Source organism: Pavona decussata, unplaced genomic scaffold (genome assembly GCF_977016875.1).
Source record: "Pavona decussata unplaced genomic scaffold, jaPavDecu1.1 SCAFFOLD_224, whole genome shotgun sequence".
In the NCBI taxonomy this organism is placed as follows: domain Eukaryota; kingdom Metazoa; phylum Cnidaria; class Anthozoa; order Scleractinia; family Agariciidae; genus Pavona; species Pavona decussata.
This window is the reverse complement of record NW_028145629.1, coordinates 117,530-139,762: the sequence shown is the minus strand read 5'-3', so window position 1 is coordinate 139,762 and position 22,233 is coordinate 117,530. Positions and strand designations below refer to the sequence as shown.

The 22,233-nt window shown below is 40.6% G+C and overlaps 2 protein-coding genes, 1 long non-coding RNA gene and 1 pseudogene across 3 annotated transcripts; 3 read left to right on the top strand and 1 right to left on the bottom strand.

Annotated features, from left to right (window-relative positions):
- The first annotated feature begins 34 nt into the window (after positions 1-34).
- Positions 35-3,507, top strand: LOC146458976 (uncharacterized; annotated as a pseudogene).
- A 39-nt stretch (positions 3,508-3,546) lies between these two features.
- On the top strand, positions 3,547-5,814 carry LOC146458975 (uncharacterized). Its single transcript, XM_085090085.1, has one exon. It carries the CDS (start codon positions 3,547-3,549, stop codon positions 5,812-5,814), a length of 2,268 nt encoding a protein of 755 aa, XP_084946211.1.
- Positions 5,815-8,484: 2,670 nt separating this feature from the next.
- LOC146458974 (uncharacterized) lies at positions 8,485-10,351 on the top strand. The gene has a single exon (XM_085090089.1). The coding sequence runs from the start codon at positions 8,520-8,522 to the stop codon at positions 9,708-9,710; it is 1,191 nt and encodes a 396-aa protein (XP_084946215.1). The 5' UTR covers positions 8,485-8,519; the 3' UTR covers positions 9,711-10,351.
- An 11-nt stretch (positions 10,352-10,362) lies between these two features.
- On the bottom strand, positions 10,363-12,880 carry LOC146458973 (uncharacterized). The gene is made up of 2 exons (XR_014858085.1): positions 12,709-12,880; positions 10,363-11,196 (listed from the first exon to the last, which is right to left on the bottom strand). It is a non-coding gene; the product is annotated as an uncharacterized LOC146458973 (long non-coding RNA).
- Positions 12,881-22,233: the final 9,353 nt, after the last annotated feature.

The following is a 22,233-nucleotide window of genomic DNA, read 5'->3' as shown; positions in this document are numbered from 1 at the left end:
CGTGCCTAATCTGTCATGCGATCTTTGTTAACAATGTATGCGCGCGCAAGTCACATGGCAAGAACCTTTGTAATGCGGTCGCCATAATGAATACATTTTCTGATTGTTGTTGGAGTTCTGATTCTTGTCTGTACCGTTTATCTTCGCCTTTCGTTACTAAACCGACACTATTATTACTACCCTTATACCCGCATGACATTTTGGTGCCGAGACCAGGATAGTACGACTCAGAATGGCGGAAACTCTACCGAAACTTATCTCTTCTCGTGCGGGATATCGAGCTCATTTAACGAAGACCCTAAACAAGGCAAAGGATCTTATGAAGAAGGAGAAACCCACCGAAATGGATGTCACCTCGCTAAATAGCATCATTGAACAACTTACACGGAAGAATTCCATCCTCAAGGGACTTGATGAAAAAATCGCGGCCCTCATCGATGAACCGAAAGACATCGAGCAGGAAATTTTTGAGACGGAGGAAATTCATGATGAGATACAAGAGACATCCAGCCAGATAAGTAGATTTATTCACTTGACGGTAACTGATAAGAATTCTAATCAGTCTCCTTCCCCTGCTACCCTCCAAGAATCTCCGCAAATGGCGAACAATGAAACACCACTCGTACCACTCGACCCTACAAATACTGGCTCTTCAGGGATTCAAGAAAGTACCTCTGTAACTAATACAACCCTACTGAACCCTCAACCACCCCTGAACACGCAGTCACCGCCACTGGTCCCTCAAGTGAATGCTAACCACACTAGCCGTCTTCCCAAGCTAAATCTACCTACTTTCTCAGGCAACCCCCTCAACTGGTTCACATTTTGGGACTCATTTGATGCAGCAGTTCATTCCCACACTGCTCTGGGGGGAGTGCAGAAGTTTAGTTACTTAAAGGCCCAACTAGTGGGGGATGCTTCAAGGGCCATAGCTGGTTTCCCACTTACAACAATAATTATGAACAGGCTATTAAACTTCTCAAGGAACGTTTTGGGCAACCCAGCAAGATAATTAGTGCCCACATGCAAGCTCTCCTAGACATACCAAACCCCACCAATCAACTATCAAGCCTGCAACTGTTTTACGACACTATGGAGAATCATGTCAGAGGTCTGGAATCTCTTGGGAGGTCACACGAAACCTTCGGGGATCTCCTTGTCCCAATTATCCTAGGAAAACTACCACATGAGTTGAGAAGGAACTTAGCTCGTGAACATGACAACCCTGAATGGAAGTTCCAGGAGCTGAGAGAAGCCATTGTAAAGGAAATTCGAATCCTTGAAGCAGGTGTCCAACTTAATGACCCACCCTACGGAGGCTCCCCTACAGTTACTGGTTCTTTCCTCACTCAAACACAAGGGAAACACCCACATCCCGGGAAACAGAATAACCCAACACTCAAAAGTTGTCTCTTCTGCAAGGGTCCCCACCCCTCCTACAACTGTCAAGTAATCACGGATCCTCGGGAGAGATGGGCAAGGGTTAAGAGTCTCGGACACTGTTTCAACTGTCTTGGAAACCATAAGTCTTCCGTGTGCCAGTCAAGATTCCGTTGCCATAAATGTAAGGGAAAACATCACACAAGCCTCTGTTTGGGTCCCACCAATCCCCCCACCAGCCCTCAGACTATGAGGGGCACTGCTCCTGCTCACAGTCCTCAAACTTCTACAGGAGAACTACCCTCTCAAGTACATGCCTCTCTTGCCCCGATTAATCCAGCAAACAGTACAGTCAACCATGGTCAACTCGCACTCTTGAAAACCGCCATAGCAACTGTTGGCCATGACCTTACTCACTGTGAGGCTAACATCCTCTTCGACGAGGGTGCACAACGCTCCTTCATCACCCAGACCCTAGCTAATCAACTGGGCGTACGTTACACTGAGAAGGAATCTATTGCCTTGTCAGCCTTTGGTGCACACTCATCATCCAGCAGACACTTACCTGTTGCCAACATCAATATTGTCACCGTTTGTGGAGAGCAAATACCACTGCGTGTACTTGTGGTTGAACAGATCGCCACACCACTTCAGAATCGTTTCCGTCAACAGCTCCATACCGTACCCCACCTAAGGGGTCTTCAACTCGCTCACCCTGTGACGTCAGACGAGAACTTTGAGATCTCCCTCCTTATTGGTGCGGACCACTATTGGGACATAGTGAAAGACATTGTCATCCGTGGTCAAGGCCCAACTGCCGTAGAATCGAAACTCGGTTACCTTGTCTCTGGCCCACTACAGACTAACTCTGTGAATCACACTGATACCGTTGTCAACCTGCTACAAACACTGTCTTCCACAATGGAGGTAGAACGTGACCTTGAGCATTTCTGGTCCTTGGAGTCTCTCGGCATCTCACCACCTACAGAGACGGATGAACATCAATCCTTCCTACAACACTTCCAGAGTTCATCAATCACAAGAATGTCTGATGGTAGCTACAATGCCAAATTTCCATGGAAAGTAGATTCTCCCCCACTACCATCCAACTATGGTAACTGCGCTCACCGTACACGCGCTATGGTACGTCGCATTGCTCAGACACCCAACCTCCTCAGATCCTATGGCGAGATAATCGAAGAGCACGAGAAGCGTGGATTTATTGAAAGGGTTGACAATGTGACTAGCCTGGATAGAGCACATTATTTACCGCATCATGCAGTCAAGAAAGAGTCAGCTACCACACCCATCAGAGTTGTTTTCGATTGCAGCTACCGTTCCTCAACCAACTCTCCAAGCCTGAACGACTGTCTTGTGGTTGGCCCTCCATTCCTAACTGATATGTGCTCCATCATCATCAGATTTCGTACCTTCACTTATGGCCTGTCCACTGATATCGAGAAGGCCTTTCTCCATGTCGGTCTTGACGAAGGTGACCGGGACTTTACCAGATTCTTCTGGTTGTCAGACACCACCAATCCAGAAAGTGAATTTCAAGTCTTTCGTTTCAAGACGGTCCTGTTTGGTTCAACAAGTTCCCCCTTCATGTTACATGCTACACTGCATCATCACCTGGAAAACTACACCTCACCTGTGGCCAAGGACATGAAGAACAATATGTATGTGGACAATGTCATTTCAGGACGTGACCATGAAACTGACATCTTACACTATTACCAAGAGTCAAGATCCATCATGTCCGCAGCCAACTTTAACTTGCGCTCGTGGGCATCAAATAGCCCATTACTTTGTGAACAAACCAAGAAGGATCAAACAGCGGACACAAACACTGTTGTAAACATTCTCGGTTTGCGATGGGATCCATTCCATGATACCCTCTATCTTGTTCCTAAGGAAATAGCCCCTCAATCAAGTCGACCTGTCTCCAAATGTGATGTGTTACAACTCTCCTCAAGAATCTATGATCCTTTGGGACACTTATCTCCTGTAACCGTGAAAGCCAAACTCCTGATCCAAGAGCTATGGCAGAGGAAACTTGAATGGGACGAACCACTTCCGGCAGACCTCGAAGCCAAGTGGAACGATATTGCCCGAGATATTCAATAGGCTAACAAACTAGTCTTGCCAAGGTGCTTCTTCCCACAAATGCAGACCGAAGCACAACCCATCTACCTACATGTGTTTGCTGACGCCAGCCCCAAGGCGTATAGAGCAGTCGCCTTCATCTCTAATGATCACCATTCCTCATTCATCATGTCGAAGTCACGTGTTGCCCCTTTGAAGGAACTGACACTTCCCCAGTTAGAACTCATGGCAGCATCGATCTGTGCAAGACTAGCCCACTTTGTATCAGGAGCCCTCCATTCAAGATTTCCCAACCTTACAGTCAAGTTGTGGTCCGACAGCGAGATAGTCCTCCACTGGTTACACAGCGCGAAACCCCTAAAGCAGTTTACGGCAAACCGCACCCAAGAGATCAAGAAGTTGTTCCCTGTTACTGTCTGGAGTCATTGTCCAACTCATGACAATCCTGCTGACATGCTTACTCGTGGGATCAATGCCACACAGCTTCGCACTTCCTCTCTTTGGCTACATGGTCCCCAATGGTTACCATTCGTCGAGCAATGGCCATCTTGGAATTACTCAACGAGTCTTCATCTGCAACTCTCCAATATCACTCATGTGGAAGACACTGACACCGCAGTCAACAATACAGTGACCATGACCGATGGTACTACTCAGACAGATCTAGTGGAGAAGCAGCCAGGCATCCACAATCTCATTGATGTGTCCAGATTTAGCACTCTCTCCAGCTTGCTCGCTGTGACAGCATACGTTCTACGGTTTGTGAAGAACTTGCAAAACCCTGCAGCAAAAACAGTGGGTCCACCATCTGTACAAGAGAGGAAAACAGCCCAACGCAAATGGATCCAGAACTCTCAAGCGCTAATTTATGCAGATGAGATTGCTAATCTACGGTCCAATTCAAGTACTCGTCTAACCTTAGTGAGACAGCTTCGCTTGTTCCTCGATTCTGACGGCTTTCTTCGTTGTGGGGGGAGGATACATAATGCTCCACTTACAGATTCAGCAAAATTTCCCTACCTGCTTCCGCCCAACCACCCTTTCACAGCACTGGTCGTATACGAAGCCCACAGGAAGCAACTCCACTCTGGTGTCAACGCGGTAGTGACGTCGCTACGCCAAAACTTCTGGATAACTGCAGCACGCCAGTATGTAAGGAAGCTTCTTCGCCGCTGTGTGACCTGTCGCAAGGTGGAAGGAACAGCCTTCAGAGCTCCGGATCCTGCGCCCTTACCCAAACTGAGAGTCCAAGAAGCGACACCCTTTTCAGTAACTGGAGTAGACTTCACGGGACCCCTTTATGTGCGATCAGAAAATGGCGTTACCAAGAGCTACATCTGTCTCTTCACCTGCGCTGTCACCAGGGCAGTACATTTGGAAGTAGTCAGTGACCTCTCAGAGAAAAGTTTTCCTCAAGCCTTCCGGCGATTCTCAAGTCGCAGATCTCTTCCACATCACATGATATCTGACAATGCCTCTACCTACCTCGCTTCTGCAGAAACACTCAATGAGCTATTCCAATCTCCGTCACTAAAGGAACAGTTCAGCCGACAAGGTGTCGAGTGGAAGTTTATCCCTAAACGTGTCCCCTGGTACGGAGGCTTCTGGGAACGACTCATCGGACTGACAAAGAGAGCCATAAAGAAGACAATTGGCAAGACATCTGTCACACTAACAGAGCTCCAGACACTCACCGTTGAAGTGGAAGCCATTCTAAATGATCGCCCTATCACCTATGTATCCAGCGATTCTGCAGACGAAGAACCATTAACACCCTCACATCTTCTACACGGGAGAAGAATTACCTCATTGCCTTACCCTGTTGCTGACGATGATCCATCTGATCCCGACTATGGAAGTGCATCTGACATGAGGCAACGTGTAACAACACAAGCCCGTATCCTCGAACGTTTCTGGAACAGATGGAGACACGAGTACCTTACCTCTCTTCGTGAATTTCACAGAACAACTGGGACCAATGAGCAGTCGATCAAGTCAGGAGACGTTGTGTTGGTCCATAACGAGGGTCCTAGGTCAACCTGGAAGCTAGCTGTTATAGAGAATCTGATTAGGGGAAGTGATGGCCTTGTCCGGGCAGCGCACATTCGCACAAGTACCGGGTACACCAACCGACCAGTGACTAAACTGTACCCACTTGAAATCACCACAACTACCACTGTCCCTAGTGTTGCGTCGCATGACCGTCCTGAACAGCAACCTGCTGCAGTTCCGCCCACTAGACCGAGACGAGCTGCAACTACTGAGGCTATGAGGAGAATCTCAAATTGGGCGAGATGCATCCGCGCGCCCCCGGAGGATGTTGAATAGACTTGACTTGTCTTGAACTTTAATCTTATTTTGTTTTGTTTGTTATTGTTGCCTAATCTGTCATGCGATCTTTGTTAACAATGTATGCGCGCGCAAGTCACATGGAAAGAACCTTTGTAATGCGGTCGCCATATTGAATACATTTTCTGATTGTTGTTTGAGTTCTGATTCTTGTCTGTACCGTTTATCTTCGCCTTTCGTTACTAAACCGACACTATTATTACTACCCTTATACCCGCATGACATCTCAGTAAAATTGAGTACTTTTGGATTAGCATCAAAGGCCAGAATTATTTTGCAGCATTCTCATCTACTTGTGTACTCATTTGTTCAAGAAAACATTAACGCGAATCTCACGTTTACCGTTTGCTGTAAACGTGATTCTAAATCTCTATAGTTTCTGACGTTTTTAACACCAACGCTGAGAAGCACCCCCCCCCCCCCCCCGGCCTCCTGGCTCACTTGGGTCCCCTCGGGTGCTGAGCATCAAGAACATTCAATATGACGGCCCCTTTTCTTGGCTGGCTGTGTACATATACAGCTACTTCAATTAACATTGTCGGAAAGCCTATGCGACATCATTGTAAGGTGAATCCAAATCCTAACAGTATGCAGGATGTTTGTCACATGAACCTAGTTAGATGACCTTAGCACGAATTAGCTCCCGCGAGTTTTCTGTAGCTCAGTGGCAGAGCATCCGAATTAGTGATGGCAATGTCTTATATAATTAGGTTCGATTCAAGGTGGCTCCTTGTCAAATAACAGTTAATGCTTCAGAAAATGACGTTACTATTTCAGGGTTTTCCATATAAACAGAGACGATTTTAATTTCAAAGTATTCTGCCGTGTACTTGATAAGGACCCCGGGGTTACTTCTCGGAATTTTTTGTGGGTGTACAGCTCGGTTCTTCAAGCTCCTGACCCTATATCAGACTAAAATATGTAAAGTTCCGGTTAACAAATAATCTAAAAAAAAAAAGAGCAAGGCTGGTTTCACGGTCAGGAAATTATATTTTCCAATATTTCGAAAGGCGCGACCTTTCTTCTTCAGGGTATGTTTGAGACAGACCCTTTGTTTCGCTGATTAGATCCTTCACTACAGGATCCGGTACTTTTACTTTGTCAAGGTGGTCCTTGCAAACACAGTTTTCATTTTCATTTTCATTTCATTTTTTTCGTTTTTACTGAATACCCATTTTCATACCTGGTTTGTATAGTCCATACCCGTTTCCGTAAAATCCATACCCGCTTTCAGACTTACAGACCAAAATGGTTAAAATCTCTACCCTTTTTCAGACCAAAATGGCTCCAAAACCATACCCTTTGGAGCGGCACATACCGGCTTATATAGGGGAGTACTCCCCCCCCCCCCCTCCCCCCGACAAGGACCCCTTAATTTCTACAAACAGGACAATTTGTAGCCGGATCAGGATCAGGATCAGCATTGGATAACTTGAAAGATGCAAGGTTGATCGAACAGCTAGCATTTTGATAAGTTTCAATGTCCAATCTGATCAACCTCGTTCCCAGGGCTTTTCCCTTTGAAATTGGGAGGGGCCCGAAATAGCCAGACCTACATTCTGTCAGCAAGTCCGGATATGGTCATTCATTCACGGGTAATATTGTGTCAATAACAAGATTTGTATTGTTACCTGTTGCTTAGACCTTCTCAAAATTCTTCGCTTCCTTGTTGTCTCGCCACCTCCTTCTCGCTCGCGCTCCCCCAAGCATCTACTCTCGCGCTTGGTTTTTTTCCCTTCCTCCAGAAAGAATTCTTGAGCAAGTCTATATGTGCTGCTTTACTGTGACTTGACTTTTAATACGGCCATAAACTTAACACTTCAACAAAAGTCATCTTCCAGCTGGACCATTAATAGACGTACCACCTGCACTGTACTGGTACTGTTTGTATTTTAACTATGACTGTAGCCACAAATCACAGTGTAGAAATAAAACCGAAATAATAATAACAACTTTATTTATCCACGGAATCCTTATCACCAAAAAGTGGTCTTCTAAAGAGCCGTACGCATTAAAACTAGTGCTAAAAAGCTAAGGCATTAAAATTACCAAACACAATTGAAAAATCCTATAATAGGTGCTTAAACTAAGTTAGAAAAATTCTAAAATACAATAGCGGAATAGAAACTATTAAAGTAGTGGCCTGCTTAGCCTCCGCTGACAGACTGTTCTATGTTACTGCGCCCCTATAACGAAAACTTTTCTTGAAGGCCTCAGTGTTCGGTCGCGGAATAAACAAGTTATGTTGCGCACCTTGCAGATTATGTCAATCGAGGGTGTGCAATGGTAAACAGGGCTAAAAATGGCTAAGTTCAGTAACTGGATGATTCGAATTCTTTCCGCAACAGGAAACTTGTGTGTCAAAGGTAAATTCACAGGCTAAGTAGCTTTGTGCTCTACTGATTAATTGCCAGTAGCAAAGGTCATACTTTAATTCAGTTCTTTTCTTATTTGTCTATTTGAATGCCAGCTATAATGATGATTTTTCTCGCGTGTAAATAAAGGTTGAATTTTCTTGAGAAAAGCTCGACATATTGAAAACTTTTAATTACGGAGAATCATCGATTTACAACAAAAATAACATGAGTTCTTACTGAAATTCTTGTCCAGTTCCATTTCTTTTCAGTTGCCACTGTTGTCAAGACAACCGACAGATTATATTTTACAATTGTAACCATGGTAACATGAACGTCGCTGAACGATATTTTTGGAAATCAATTCTGGTTAAGGTTACACCAGACAGCTCTCGTATCAATTACTGTTTACATATTCTCGAATCCTCTCGATCATTATCAGTCAATATTATTATTATCGATCATTATCATTATCAGTCCAAACACACAGCTCTTAAGCACTTGAAGCAAAACGAAGCGGGTTTTATATATAGTGCCATCATGACGGATCAGAACCCCAGCACAACAAACGATTCATGGCCACTCTTTTCAATTGTTCGTTTCGTTTCTGGCGTCTTCCTTGGAGTATTAGCCATTGCCACGATAGTCGCAAATATAGGTCTTATGGTGACACTTTGGAACAGACGAAAACGTCCGTTGAAAACTCCAACAATGTACTTTGTCTTCGGTATAGCTGTGGCGGACTTGACCACTGGTCTTGTGGTGGAACCAGCGTTTTCAATCTGTTACATGAGCAGTGATTTGAGCACATGTCAAACGGAAATTATGGAGCTTATTCAGATTCTACCGCGGCTGTTTGTGAACTCGTCGTTTCTGCTTGTTTTATTTCTTTCATGGAGTCACTTTCTTGCCGTTGCCTGTCCACACTTCTACAAGCGATCCGTGACAAAACTACGCGTCACAGTCTTGGTAATTGGAGTCTTCGTATACACGACTACTTTCTCTTTTCTTCAGTTTTCAAGGATTTCTAGACACGTTCTCTTGGTGATTGATGTGTTTTTACACGCGACTTTTATTCCCTCTCTTTTGATGATCTCCTACTTTGCAATGTTGGTGAGCCTTCGCAAACACATGCGCAGTAGGGACGCAGTTCTTTTTCGGCGTCGATGTGCCGAAGTTATCAACGGTGAATCGGAAAGTTCAATCAACGTTCAAAATTTTCCTTATAACGCGGAGAGTGTCGAACGACAGTTTATACGAATGAATTTGTGCCTAACAGTCATTCTTCTCATCTGCACGCTTCCTTCCATTGTTACAATGCACGTTGCTCTCAGTTCAACTGATGCCACCTTTGAACAACAAACGAACTTAGCAGTTACGCAAAATATCGCTGATGATATTTTATTTATTAAGTTTGCGCTGGATCCGTTTATTTTTGCTTGGAATTTTAGCAAAATTGGAGGAATGTGGAGATCTATGTTAAGCAGGAGTTCGAGTCCAACAATTACAAGACGGAGCTGATTGGACGCAAAGCGCCTATACCGGCTAATCAAGCTTTGTATCGAGTTTGCTGAAGGCCAAAATCTCAGATTGGGTAATCCGCAGATGATCTGATATTCCTAAGCACGCCCTGCCATGTTGACCTTCTTCAGTTGAAGGAGAAAGGGATCTCATCATCGCCAAGCTGAGATATTAACTCCTAATTAATCTTGAACTGTGACATCCAGAGTCTCTCCTCTTCACGTCCCAGGGAGCTCTCTGGAAGGTGAAGACGAGAGACGCTGGGAACGAGGTTGATCCAACAGCTCAAGATAAACACAGTGTAAAAGAAAACAGTACTGTGGCCGCGTGCCGTGTTGTTGAGGCTGCCACATGGTTTTTGTTCTCGGATTTTCGCACCGCTATTTGAAACTTTTTAAAAAGCATAATAATGCCCCCCCGCCACCCCCAACTATTTCAATTAACATTGCTGGAAAACCTCCGCGACAAAACCGCAAGGTAATATGGGTAATTTTTTCTCAAATTTATTAAACTCAGCCCTAAAGAAATTAAATCGCAGAGGCCAGTGTTTATGGTGTTTTCTCCCATTCTAGCTATGGTATTTTCACCTGTAAACTTACAGCCAAATTTCAAGATTTACAGCTACCCATACTACCTTTCGGTCTTGTACAACGTTAATTGAAATAGCTATAAGCCCAAGGAATTACCGTCTATTTTCACTGCTCCACGACCTTCGAAATAAAAAATCCTTGTGCTTTAATACCGAAATGAATTGATTTTCTGTTGAGTTAGTCTTGAGTTACTACAGCGTCGCTATCATTGAATTTGGAGAACAAGTGATTCATCCTGGAATTTATCAGTTAGCTGCCTATTCTCGAAGCCTTCCGAGTTCAACTTGGTTTAACGAAAATGTCGTCCATGCAACGAATACAATGCGCGTTGAAGAAAAGCGATTCGGCTTGCTTCCTCCTTATAAGATAAGACAAATTTGATTGACGGATGTCTATTGCCAAGTGACTTCGCGTAGCCGTAAAATCGATGGTAAATTTAGAATTTTATGGTTTGCGATTTCCTTCACGCAGTGATGATGATGAGGACAGTGAAACATTGTAAGGGTCATACACACCACTCTTTATTCAAATGCAACTGTGACTTCTGTAAAATGTCAAGTGGGACTCAAAAAAGTAAACAGTTGAATAAATATGTCAATAAGTTTAGGTTTGAACACAAAACGTTACATGATTTCTATAATGTTTCCCGGATAAACGTGTTGCGTGCTGGGTTGCCGCTCGATTACATCGGTCCTGATAAAGTATATGCATTCTATTTGTTGCTCGTGTCAGATATTGTTACTGTAAGAGTCCCGGTCTTCAGAAAATTGGTGATAGTCATCTTCCCAGAAGTCTTTGCCAACCAAGTCTTTTCGAACTGAACCCAGTCTTCTCTCGGGAACTTTCATGAATCTTTTGCGGTGTTGCATTATTTTATGCGGTGCAGGCAAAGGCTCCTGAAAGATGAAACGGCAACCTAGAGTTAGTCGCTACAATTATGGTTTGGATTTCATCTTCGGCAAAAAATTTCAGTAGCAGATTGACCGGGAATCAAGCTGAAAAAAAAAATTGAAAACAAATATATCTGTAGCTAATGCATTACATTTTGCCGACGAAGACTCTAGAATATGCGAAAAATTGTGCTCGGTCAGTGAGCAGAAAATCTTTTCTTGGAAATAAAAATTTTTCACGATGTTCAGTATTAACGTTACTGAAAAATGAGGAAATTAAAGTTCAAAGTTTGCGGCATTTGGCGCTCAAAGTTGATTTTTATCAAGAGAGGATGAAGGTGTTTTTATTAAATCAAAAGAAAAGTTCGAGGGAACATAAAAAAAATGGAAAAGAGTTTCGCGAGTTTTGCGAGGAAAATGTCGCGCAGGCAGCGTGTGCACCGACAGACGCTGTACATACCAAGCGAGAACGTGGATAGTTTAAAATGATGTTCGGATCAGGGACGCAATTTGTTTCAAAATAATCAGCCAAATACGCTCTTCTTCTTCTTCTTCTTCTTCTTCTTCTTCTTCTTCTTCTTCTTCTTCTTCTTCTTCTTCTTCTTCTTCTTCTTCTTCTTCTTCTTCTTCTTCTTCCTCGCGGTCTCTTTCATTCAACGGCTTTATACTACACACTGAACCGAATGCTAGCTTAATTTTCAGAGGAAAAGCCTCTATAGTCCTGCTTCAAGGGTTGTTACTTTTTTAACAGAGCTAATGTCTTTGTTATGTGTAGTAATAAACGACTCACCATTACTAAGGCTTGCTACAAGTCGACCTCGCGAGTTTGGCGAGCGGAGCGAGATTTTTTAATTTATATAAATCGGACGAAGGACTTTTGTTGAAAGTCTAACCATTACTTGGCCAATTAAAATTTTGGAAAACAGTTTTTTAAGGAAATAATTGACCTCAAAACACAGTAGGAGAGCAAAATTAGGATGCTTTGTTCAGATTACTTTTAATGTAATTATTTTTTAAGGTTAAGAAAACGCAGGGGGTATACAATAACAGTTTTTGTCCAAACTCTACCAAGAGTAATGTTTTATTTTCTTTTCCACGTATTTAGCTTCTGATTTTGTTTATTTTGTTTGTAACTAATCAACCGAACTGACTACCTTCGAACTCAGAATTATCTATTTCAACATATGAAATACATAATCATACTAAGTAAAAACGATTTTCCTGCAGGATACAAAAGAAAATTTCATCAGTCAATTCCTTGAATTTCGTTGTTCAAAAACTGTTTAAAACTTTTTCGAGGACGACTATTTCATCACAATCAATATTACACTGTAAAAAATAGAAAGTTATCCTCTCTTGGTGAAAATATTTTTGTTCCAATTCGTCAATATTGTCATTATTCAAAGACATCTAATAAACCCATCATGACACAGACGAAATACATGCACAGGCCGTCAATATGAGTATTTATAATTTATCTACTAGTATGAAGTAAATATCTTCAGTTATTTCTCTTACCGCGACTGGTAGCTGGTTGCGTCCCATTCGATACGAGTTATAAGATAACTGGCTCTGGCTCTCTTCAAGAAGGACAAGAACACACACAGCTATCAAGAAACTTTTCATCGTCTTCATGGTCGTGACTTCACTGATTACCCACTGGCGAGCTTGTGAGGTCCGGCAAAAATTACGGTCGTTTAATACTCAGCGGGGTTATCTTGTTACTGAGAACGTTAAATACTTTATCGGCTTTTTAATGACATCATAGCGATAAAATCGGGCGTGCAAACACGAAAACGTAATGTTTTTCCTAACACTGTATTCTTCTAAAAGTGCTAATTGAGTCGCTTAAAAATATATTTCTAAGCATTGCAATATTCAGACAATTTCTTTCTCTTTTTGTAGTCACGCGTCACCTCCTGCAATTATTAGGACTATATTTCACCTATTTTCCCAAACAAAAACGTCATTCACTGGTTAATAGGTCCATCCAAACAGAAATCCAGAATTCTATCGGAACTAAATCAGTTGTTCCGCTTATTTTTATCTCAAGGTCTTAAAAAAACATTTTCTTCAAGATTCTCTCACCTACAACCTTTTAAAGATTTAACAATCTGAAAAGAATGTAAAGAATATAGTTTTGTTCATGTGAAATACATAGTGTGTGAAAGTAGTTATTTATTGATCAGTGTGTAGTGCTAATAAGGGGCTGGAGTTTTCTTTTATTCTTTCACGATAACATAAGTTTCAAAGTGCTCTATTCATTTTTTATCATCTCTTTCATGTTTAAGTTATCTTTTCTTTAAACCCACGCAACACTAACAAACAGCGACGTTTCTTTAGTACATTAAAATATAATGTTGTCACCACAACGAAACAAAACTGAATATACACAACAAACTGAAATATATTTAATAGTTGACAAATGAAAAGAAATGGAATTTTTTTCCGGGAGCTCACTTAAGTTTTCTGCGGTTGAGGATTACCTCCTGTACTGCACCACTCCCACCCTGTCTGTTTTGTTCCGAGTATCAACAACACGATCTAACTTTTATAAGTGAAAATCGATAAAGCTCATTATTGTGCATTGAACTGCCTACGGGGAATAATCAGTCATGCAGGGCTGCTAGCGAAGTGTCAGACCAGTGTGCCCACTCACTGATAAAAACTGACAGACGGACGGTGCTGTTCTGTGGTGTTTTATCGTGCTATACACTGATACTGGAGCTTTCTGTTGAGAAGAAAGTATTTTTTTTACGTAACCGACGCACAAACGCTTGATTTTGCTTTTAATTCTTTATCACGTTATACAAGTTGTTCATTGGATGAAACTTTAAATTGTGACTGTGCAGACGAATCTAAGTTCTTCAGCAGTATACTGTTCGTTTCTCTATGTTTTAAAAAACATTTTTGGGAATTCAGCGAGCGCGCTTGTGAAAGGTTTGGCAATGTCTCTGCGACAATCCTTCAGCCTTATATTAAAAAACGGCTAAGAGGTTAACCTTTGGAAATAAACAGTATGGTTCTTACAAAATAATTGAATGAGACTAGATTTATTCAGCTTTTTTTTTTTGTATTTTACAGTTTATTTCTTAGAGTCGAGCAGTAGAGCTAAGAGAGTGGCTCCAATTCGGTTTTTTCCCGCTTTCTCGTATGGAGAGCCGCTTGACTACTTCAGTGGAAAAGGACTCCGAGCCAGCTAGAAGCCTATTTATTTTTTAAATCCTGCAGATTCACGATCATTTTTTTTTTCAAAAGAAGCTTCCTCAAACTTACAATATAAAGGTACATTTCCTTATACTAAACTTTTTTATAGCGAATCACACAATTTCGCAATGAATTGTATTAATAACTAACAAGCTTAGCAACCAAACTAGCACTCAAGTGTGGTCACCCTATTTTTTTTTTTTTTTTTTTGCGGGTTATTAATTTGCTAGTCAATCCATGTAGTCTCCAGTCAGGTGTATTCGTACAGCTCCAAAGATCATGGCTTAATTTTGTATTTTTTAACCTTCGCGCCGAAAAGTAAGGCAATTATTTTGATCGATGTTGGTGGGGGAAAGGGTGTGTTTTGCCCTGATTGATCAGAAACAGAATATGATTTATTTCTATTTTAGCTGGCACAAACAAGAAGATTTAGGAACGAAATAAACATAGTTTGCGGAATTCAGGTACGTTAGGGTTTCGAGCCTGTTAGTATCGGTACACCCGTGATCTTACCTGACAAAATTCCTTAGATTACCATCGACTGTAGTCGATTTGGGGTTTCTGATAAGAAATTCCACGAGCTCAGTGCAAATGTAAAGATTGCTTGACTAAAAACCATCGCACTCACCCACAAAAGTATAATAATCTCAGCACTCAAAATCAAAGATCATGGCAGAATAAACCTAGCAGTTGATACCGCCGATATATTTCGATGGTTCATTTTAATTAATTATAATCACCTCCAAGGCAGGGGCTTAGCGAGGATATTTTTATAGCTACGCACAATTTTCAAACCCACCCTCCTCCTCGGCCCCGCTTCCCATCTCTTTTCCTAAATCACTACGACAGACTTCAGCATTTCAATTTTCATTTCGCATCTGCATTGCATATTTTTTTGCGGCTTTCTTTCCTCGCCTTTTTTAGTAACGTAAATAACTGCGAGGGTCTTTCCTCTATTAAATCTTTCACGCGAAGTTCAAATATATGCTTCATATATTCATATTCATTGAGAAATCAATTGTATTGTCTTGTAAATACGTTAGCTTATTCTGTATCACATACAGGTGTATGTCATTGGTCACTGCAAAGAGAGAAAAAATTTAGCCTCTTCGTCCATCTAGGAAAGACTTGATACAGTACGCATGTAATTAGTATAGCAGGTTTTATTACATTGATATAGTTACAAGCATGGTTGGTTAATTTATTTTTAATTTGACACCGACTTCGTTATCCCAAACCTTTTTCCTGGTCCACATAGGATTCGATTTAACTGGACTGCAGTGTAATCACCCCAAGCGGTGACAAACTACCAAAAATAATAAGCAGGTATAATCTAGTAACAATTATGTTTCAAGACAGCGCTGATTGTTGCTGGGAAGTGAAAAAGAGCGAAATCGTGTCTAGCTGATAAAACCAGCAAAAGGTTGAAGAATCACAGTATTTTATTGCTAATTATACATGGTCTGCCTTTTGTCGAGTTTGTCCATTATGCAAGTACAGTTTCTAAATTGCGTTATCGGCTCAGGTAAGCGTTTTTATTGCCAAGGGTTAGATAAAAGGAAAGCGAAACTTCTTAGTCAGCTTCATATGACTTCTTCTCATCGCTTGATTTCTCTCTTCACGGCGTAGGTCTTCCTTCTGATGACCATCCTGTTGACCAGTTTTCTTTCTTGTGTAACGCTGCTATATAAATGACGGGCAATTAGTAATAGCGACAATAAGAATGATAGTGATAATGATGATGATGATGATAATGATGGTAATAATGATGATGTTTTTCTATTTACACATTATTTTTTTTTAATTTTGAAGTTTAAGTTAAACTATGTAGTCTTAGACTCACTGTATTTTTCCCAAATATTTTTATATAAATCGTTATTTACTTGTGGACACATCGTAATTTAGTTAAATTGTGCAATGATGTGAAAATAGATTATAATAATAAATATAATAATAATAATAATAATAATAATAATAATAATAATAATAATAATAATAATAAGTCCATGGGTTGGACTCGGATGTTGAGAGAGAAAATCACTCGCAATTACATTAGTATATCTTATATATAATAATAATCACAATAATAATGATAATTATAATAAAATATTTTTAGTAGTGTTATTGTTGGTGTTGATAATCTTTGGAGCGGCAACTCTCACTCGCTTGACATCACCACCGAGTCTCGTACGCTCTGAAGGCTCAGACAACCATCCTCCACTTTCTTCTCGTGCAGGCACAAAATAAAACACCAGCCTGAGTTTATATACAACACCAAAGCCAGGTGTTAAATTCATTAGCGACCCGAGTCAAAGTAAGCCTCCCAAATGCTACTCGATATATGACTTATGAATATTAGCCTATGGACTGTGAGGACACTACGGCAACGGACAATCTTATTTGGGCCAATTTTTCAACTAGTACCTGTAGTCTTCTTTGCCGTAGTGTGACGTCTGACACGTGAATTTCTACTACAAGAGATCCGGCAACGAGAAACATTCAGAACAGTTTATTTGTGCGACGTGTGGTCCCCTGCATTCAAAAGTTTCTTTGAGGGTTAGTTGTTTTAGACCATTAGCTTTGTAATTCAAGCTGTATTAATTAACGGTCTCTTTTATAACGCCCATTTTGAAACGCAAAAATTCCCCCTTTCAATAATATTACACCGGCTCCTCACCGAAAACAAGCGCCTAAAAGATAAGATCTCCGTTTGAACAAATGATTTTAGCTCTGGGATTTATTAATATCGGCTAATATTCGGAATTTACGTTAAAACATACAAGAAGCAAAAAAAAAAAATAATAATTTTACAAGAAAGCTGTGTAATATACTTACTTTATGATGATAATCAGGGTGTATCCCTCGTCCTACGTTTTGTGTAGGAGGCGGTTTACCTAGCGATAGTTGTCCCTCTGTGCCTCGGTTACGGGGAGTAACGACGAGGAAGCCAAGAAAGATCGCTTGAAAAAACAACAAGCCAAACCTTCTCATCCTGAGTCCCTCTAGCAGCTGACACGAGACTGCAAAATCAAAAACAAAGACTCTGTTTTTCTGTCTCTTTACACACGCTAATTAATTAAGAACATGAAGAATGTTTCTTCGCGTTTGTCACTTTCAATTCAAAGAACAATCTCAACCACTCTCTCGATAAGCTCACTAATGGTACATTAGCAGCCTTGCATGTAATTACTGAGATCCGTGAAATGTGCCACTTATTTTTAAAAGAAGTCATAGACATAAATATTGAATGGCTGTTGTAACATATCACCTATTCATCTTCCAGCATTGTCCTCTATTCCGCGCTGGTTATCCACTGGTTCAGTGTATTTTTTTTTTATTCACCCGAGTGTAAATGAATAGTGATCCACAACTTGCCACCCCCACTTCAGTGAATAAACAGTTGTAAGGTAATTATCAGGGGAAAGTAATCGATCGTTTCAATAACATTTCTGTTCTTAGCCGCCTCAGTCGTCTCAGATGTCCGGATTTAGACTTTTGCGGTGAAAAACTAGAGTTTTCTTTGATTAAATGTCACCTTTTACTTCCATAGTATAAAGAAAGTTAATGAAAATGTTTTGTTTTCAAATAGATAAAAATATCTTCTTCGGGAACAAAAACGACAGGTCAGAAAAGATTTTCGGAAAGCTACTATCCTAGCCTGATGGTCAGTAGCAGCTTGTACACACGGAAATAAAATTCAGTTATCTGATGTTTTCTGGAGTAAAAAAATCAATGTCTTCAGTATAGGGACGACATGACAGAAAAAAATGTTTCTCTGAAGCTCGTGTAGGTTTTTAAATTGTCTCTTTGGTCAAGTTTAGGGTACATTCTTTTGGGGCTATTTTAGTTATTCTTACTGCGGTTTAGGAATAACAGAATACACGGAATTTCAATTTCGAAAAGAACGCTCCTAAAATCTGGAAACGAAATAGCCATGGCGGAGGTGTCCTAGGAGATTACTATGTCTGCGCGCGCGAGCGGCTGCGTAAAATTTTCCAAAGGAACGCGTATTCTGTCTATTCCGAGTAAACCGTACCGTATTCCTTCCATTCTGTTCATTCTGCTATCGGGAGCAGAATGAACAGAATGATATTCCGTTCGTTCCGAAAACGGAATAGCTCCCAAAAGAACACAAATACCGTCTATTCTGAGTATTCCTATTCCAGAATAGTCCGAAATGGACGCGCCCTTAGTAACGTTAGCCCCGGTTCCGTTGGAGACAATTTAAAGACGTTGCGGACTTTGGGACAGAAGTTTGCACTGGAATCGGACAACTTTTTTTTAAAACAAAACAAAAAAAAAACACTGGCAACTTGCATTGTGATAAATAAAACAATGTAGAAATCACCGTAGTTCTATTACTAAACAGCAGATTACACCTTCGTATGCCTATAAACGATGTGGTAAAGTGCAAGATTTTCTGCACCTAAATATACTTTGTTCTTAGTTTCTTTTTTCTCCTTAACAGTTTACAACAATCATAGCAAATACATGCGATATTCACTATCCAATCAGAGAGCGCGAAAAAACACTACCCACGCAGTTAGGTATATACCGAAATCATTTAAGGCCATTTTCCGAGGTATTTTTGGGTATGACAATAAAATGTTTCGGCGAGGAAGATTTAATATGTTTATTTCAACATAATTTCAGGAATCACATATTACCTTGAAAACGTTGAACAAAGGTAGCTAAGGCCTATTGTAGCAGCACAAACTGACATCTTTGTAAGTGTTTTTAAAATCTTTACTCATTTAAATCACTCGGCCGCTAGCTGAGTTGAATTAAATAAATGAGGATTTTTCGTTGGTTCCAGCGTTCTTTCCTGAAGATTGTTTTAGCGTGGAAATTTCCTTGGTCAACATTGGTAAACGTGGGCCATTATGCGGCCTCATATATTGCAACAGATTGTTGTTTGGTGGGAAAGGGTCGGGATGTGACACAAAGTTTTATTTTATCGCATATTTGGACAGCAGGCACCCAGCTTTCTCATGCCCACGTTCGGGTGCCGCAGGTACCAAAAGTGCTCACCTTCCCATCGCCCATCCAAAGAGTTATTTTAAGGCTATCAATGGGTTATCAAGATTATTAATGTTTCGTTGTTCAGAATAATCACTCATTCAACACAAGAAATAGCACGAGATACAGTTTTGATGATTGTAACGTCAATAGCCTTTAGTTGCAGTATATGAAGCATTGATGGCTATCACGAAAAGGCCTCAACTGCGGCTCTCTGGCCGGAATGAATTTAATTTTAATTTAGAATTGATTATTTTTGAGAGGAAATTTAACCGACAAAGCAGATGAGACACCACTGAAGCAAGAGACAACAACAAACGCAACCCCACATACGGCATCTGGCGTGTTATATTGAACACAGAACACGTGTACGGCAGGCGCGCGCTCTTGACTACGCCATCGCTAAAATCAATCATTTCATTTTCAATCAATCATTTATTATAATATTAACAAACAGTTGAAGTACAGTACAATTCCCACCCGAAAGTAGCGAAGCTAATCGAGTCGGGCGGGAACAAAAAGATTAAAACATCAAGACTTTCAAAAGCAGAAAAACGAAAAGAAAATTACAATACAATACAGTATCGGAAAAGAAAATTATACAATGCAATATAGGCTAAAACATCGCCCATGCTACAAGGAAATTTGGCAAAATACTAAAAATTTCGTTTTATGTTTTTTCATTTTCTATAGTATGAAAGTAAGAGAGGTGAAGCTTCATTAAAGAAATCTCTTTTTTTTTTCATCACAAAATCTAAATCCGTATATTCGGGGCGATTTTATGCTCCACTTCAAAACTGAAATACTTTAATAGTCACTTCTATAAAGGTTTTCCAGTCATCTGTTTGCTTTAATAATTAAATCCATCAACCTAGATCAATTTTTTTTTCTGAACATTATTGGGTCTTATTTCTGCTTGAAGACTACTGTTCAACTTAATTAAGCGCCCACATGCATTGCAATTGGCACAATTAAAGCAATGTGAAAGTTGATTTAAGCGCGAATAAAAGCAAAAGGTGCCCAACTTCCTCGAGCCTTCGTCAGATCGTGAGGGTGAAAGTCATTAGATCATATATGGCAAAAATGTTTCTCTTCCCAATCATTTCCATTATCCTTTGGCCGGGTATCTTAGGTTTTATTCATTCGATTCTGTCGTCTGCAAGCATCTTTTTAAGTAACTGAAAGTCGTGGAGAATATCAATGATACAGGCTCTCACAATTCCGATTATTCATTGTTTTTCTTTTTGCCTCAGCGCCCCGCGACCCACGCTCATACAAAAAACTGATAACGGTTATCAGCCACAATGGTCTCAAGACCACAAGCTACCACATTATATGAAACTTGATTGATTTCGCCGGGTCTACGCCTTTGGCGATGTACTGTGTTGGCGAACCTTTGTGTTGGAGGTGCAATTGTCTTATTAAGTAATTAATTAAAAGGCCTTTGGACGATACGCATCATTTTATTCTGTGTAGGCCAGATTTTGCGGTCGTTTTGTAACGCCTTTTCTTATTGCTGGCAATTTTTTTTGCAATCAAAAATTTCAAAACTGTTGTAACTGATAACTATGAGTAATTTTGAGGTTATCATTGTCAATGTGTTTTTTCTAAATATTTTAATACTTTGCATAATTATGACTTATTTAGTTTTCAAAGGAATAAAATCCGATATCACAAGATGAAATTAACATTCAATGACATCCACTTGCTACAACTTGGTCAAAGCATGTATTCTTGCAAAAACTCACCCTTGACATCAAGGTATATATAACAATCTCCTTCAAAGCAACCAAACCGCACTTACAATTCTAGAAACTTGTATGCCTTCTGCGTACCCTAAAGGTGGACAGGTTTGCATTGCCGCCATGTTGGTTGACAAAACCAAAGAAAATTTGTTCACAACGTTTGCGTAAAAATGGTAGTGAACTCCCAGAGGAGAAAAATCTTATTGTTCCTGTCCACCAACATGGCTGCCATGACGTCAGATGCAAACATCAGTTGTCAAACTAACATAAACAAATTTTGTCTTTTTCAAGGTCCCAAATTTTATAATTCGCTCGACAATGAAATCGTCAACTGAAGTTCTAGTTTTTTCGTTTAAGAAGTCTTAAAAATATATTAATTAGCATGAACAATATTAAATCTACCGAATCTATCGAAACGCCCTTGCGACTGGCAAGCTTGATTCCGGGTCGAGTTTAATTGCAGTTTAGTACTGATTGCTTTTATGCGGCGAGGTTAACCGACAAATACACAGATACCACATCACTGGAGCAAGGCACGAAGTGAACTCAATCCACATGTGGCATCTGGCACGTAGGCCCTTTTTACATGGAGGGAGAAAGATCCTTGAAGGCGAAACAACTTTTCGTTTAGCTTATATTACATGCAGAAATTTCGGTTGGGGTGGTCACCACGTGGAGAAGAAAGAGTAGAAAAATTGTCGGCCTTTAGCAGCTGAACGTGCCGTCGCCGCCATGTTTGTTTTTGTTCCTAGTCATGAAACTGGGACCTTCCGAGCGAAGGTATTTTACATGGGGTTAAGATCTTCCTGTCTCCCAGTAGGGAAGATCCTATAGCTAGAAAGATCCTAGCGCTAGGGCCAAGTACAATTTTTTGCATGTAAATTGATTACAGAAAACATATGGCGCTAGGATGATCCGTCTTTTAGGATCTTCCTCCCCCCATGCAAACAGCCCCTCCACAAAAATCAGGGCTTACCCGACCGATAAAATTACTTAAAGGTTCGGGATTTTTTCCTATTCCCGTATCGTTTTTGGGAGCTTTTATGGTGATGTTTTTGTGTGAACTAATACA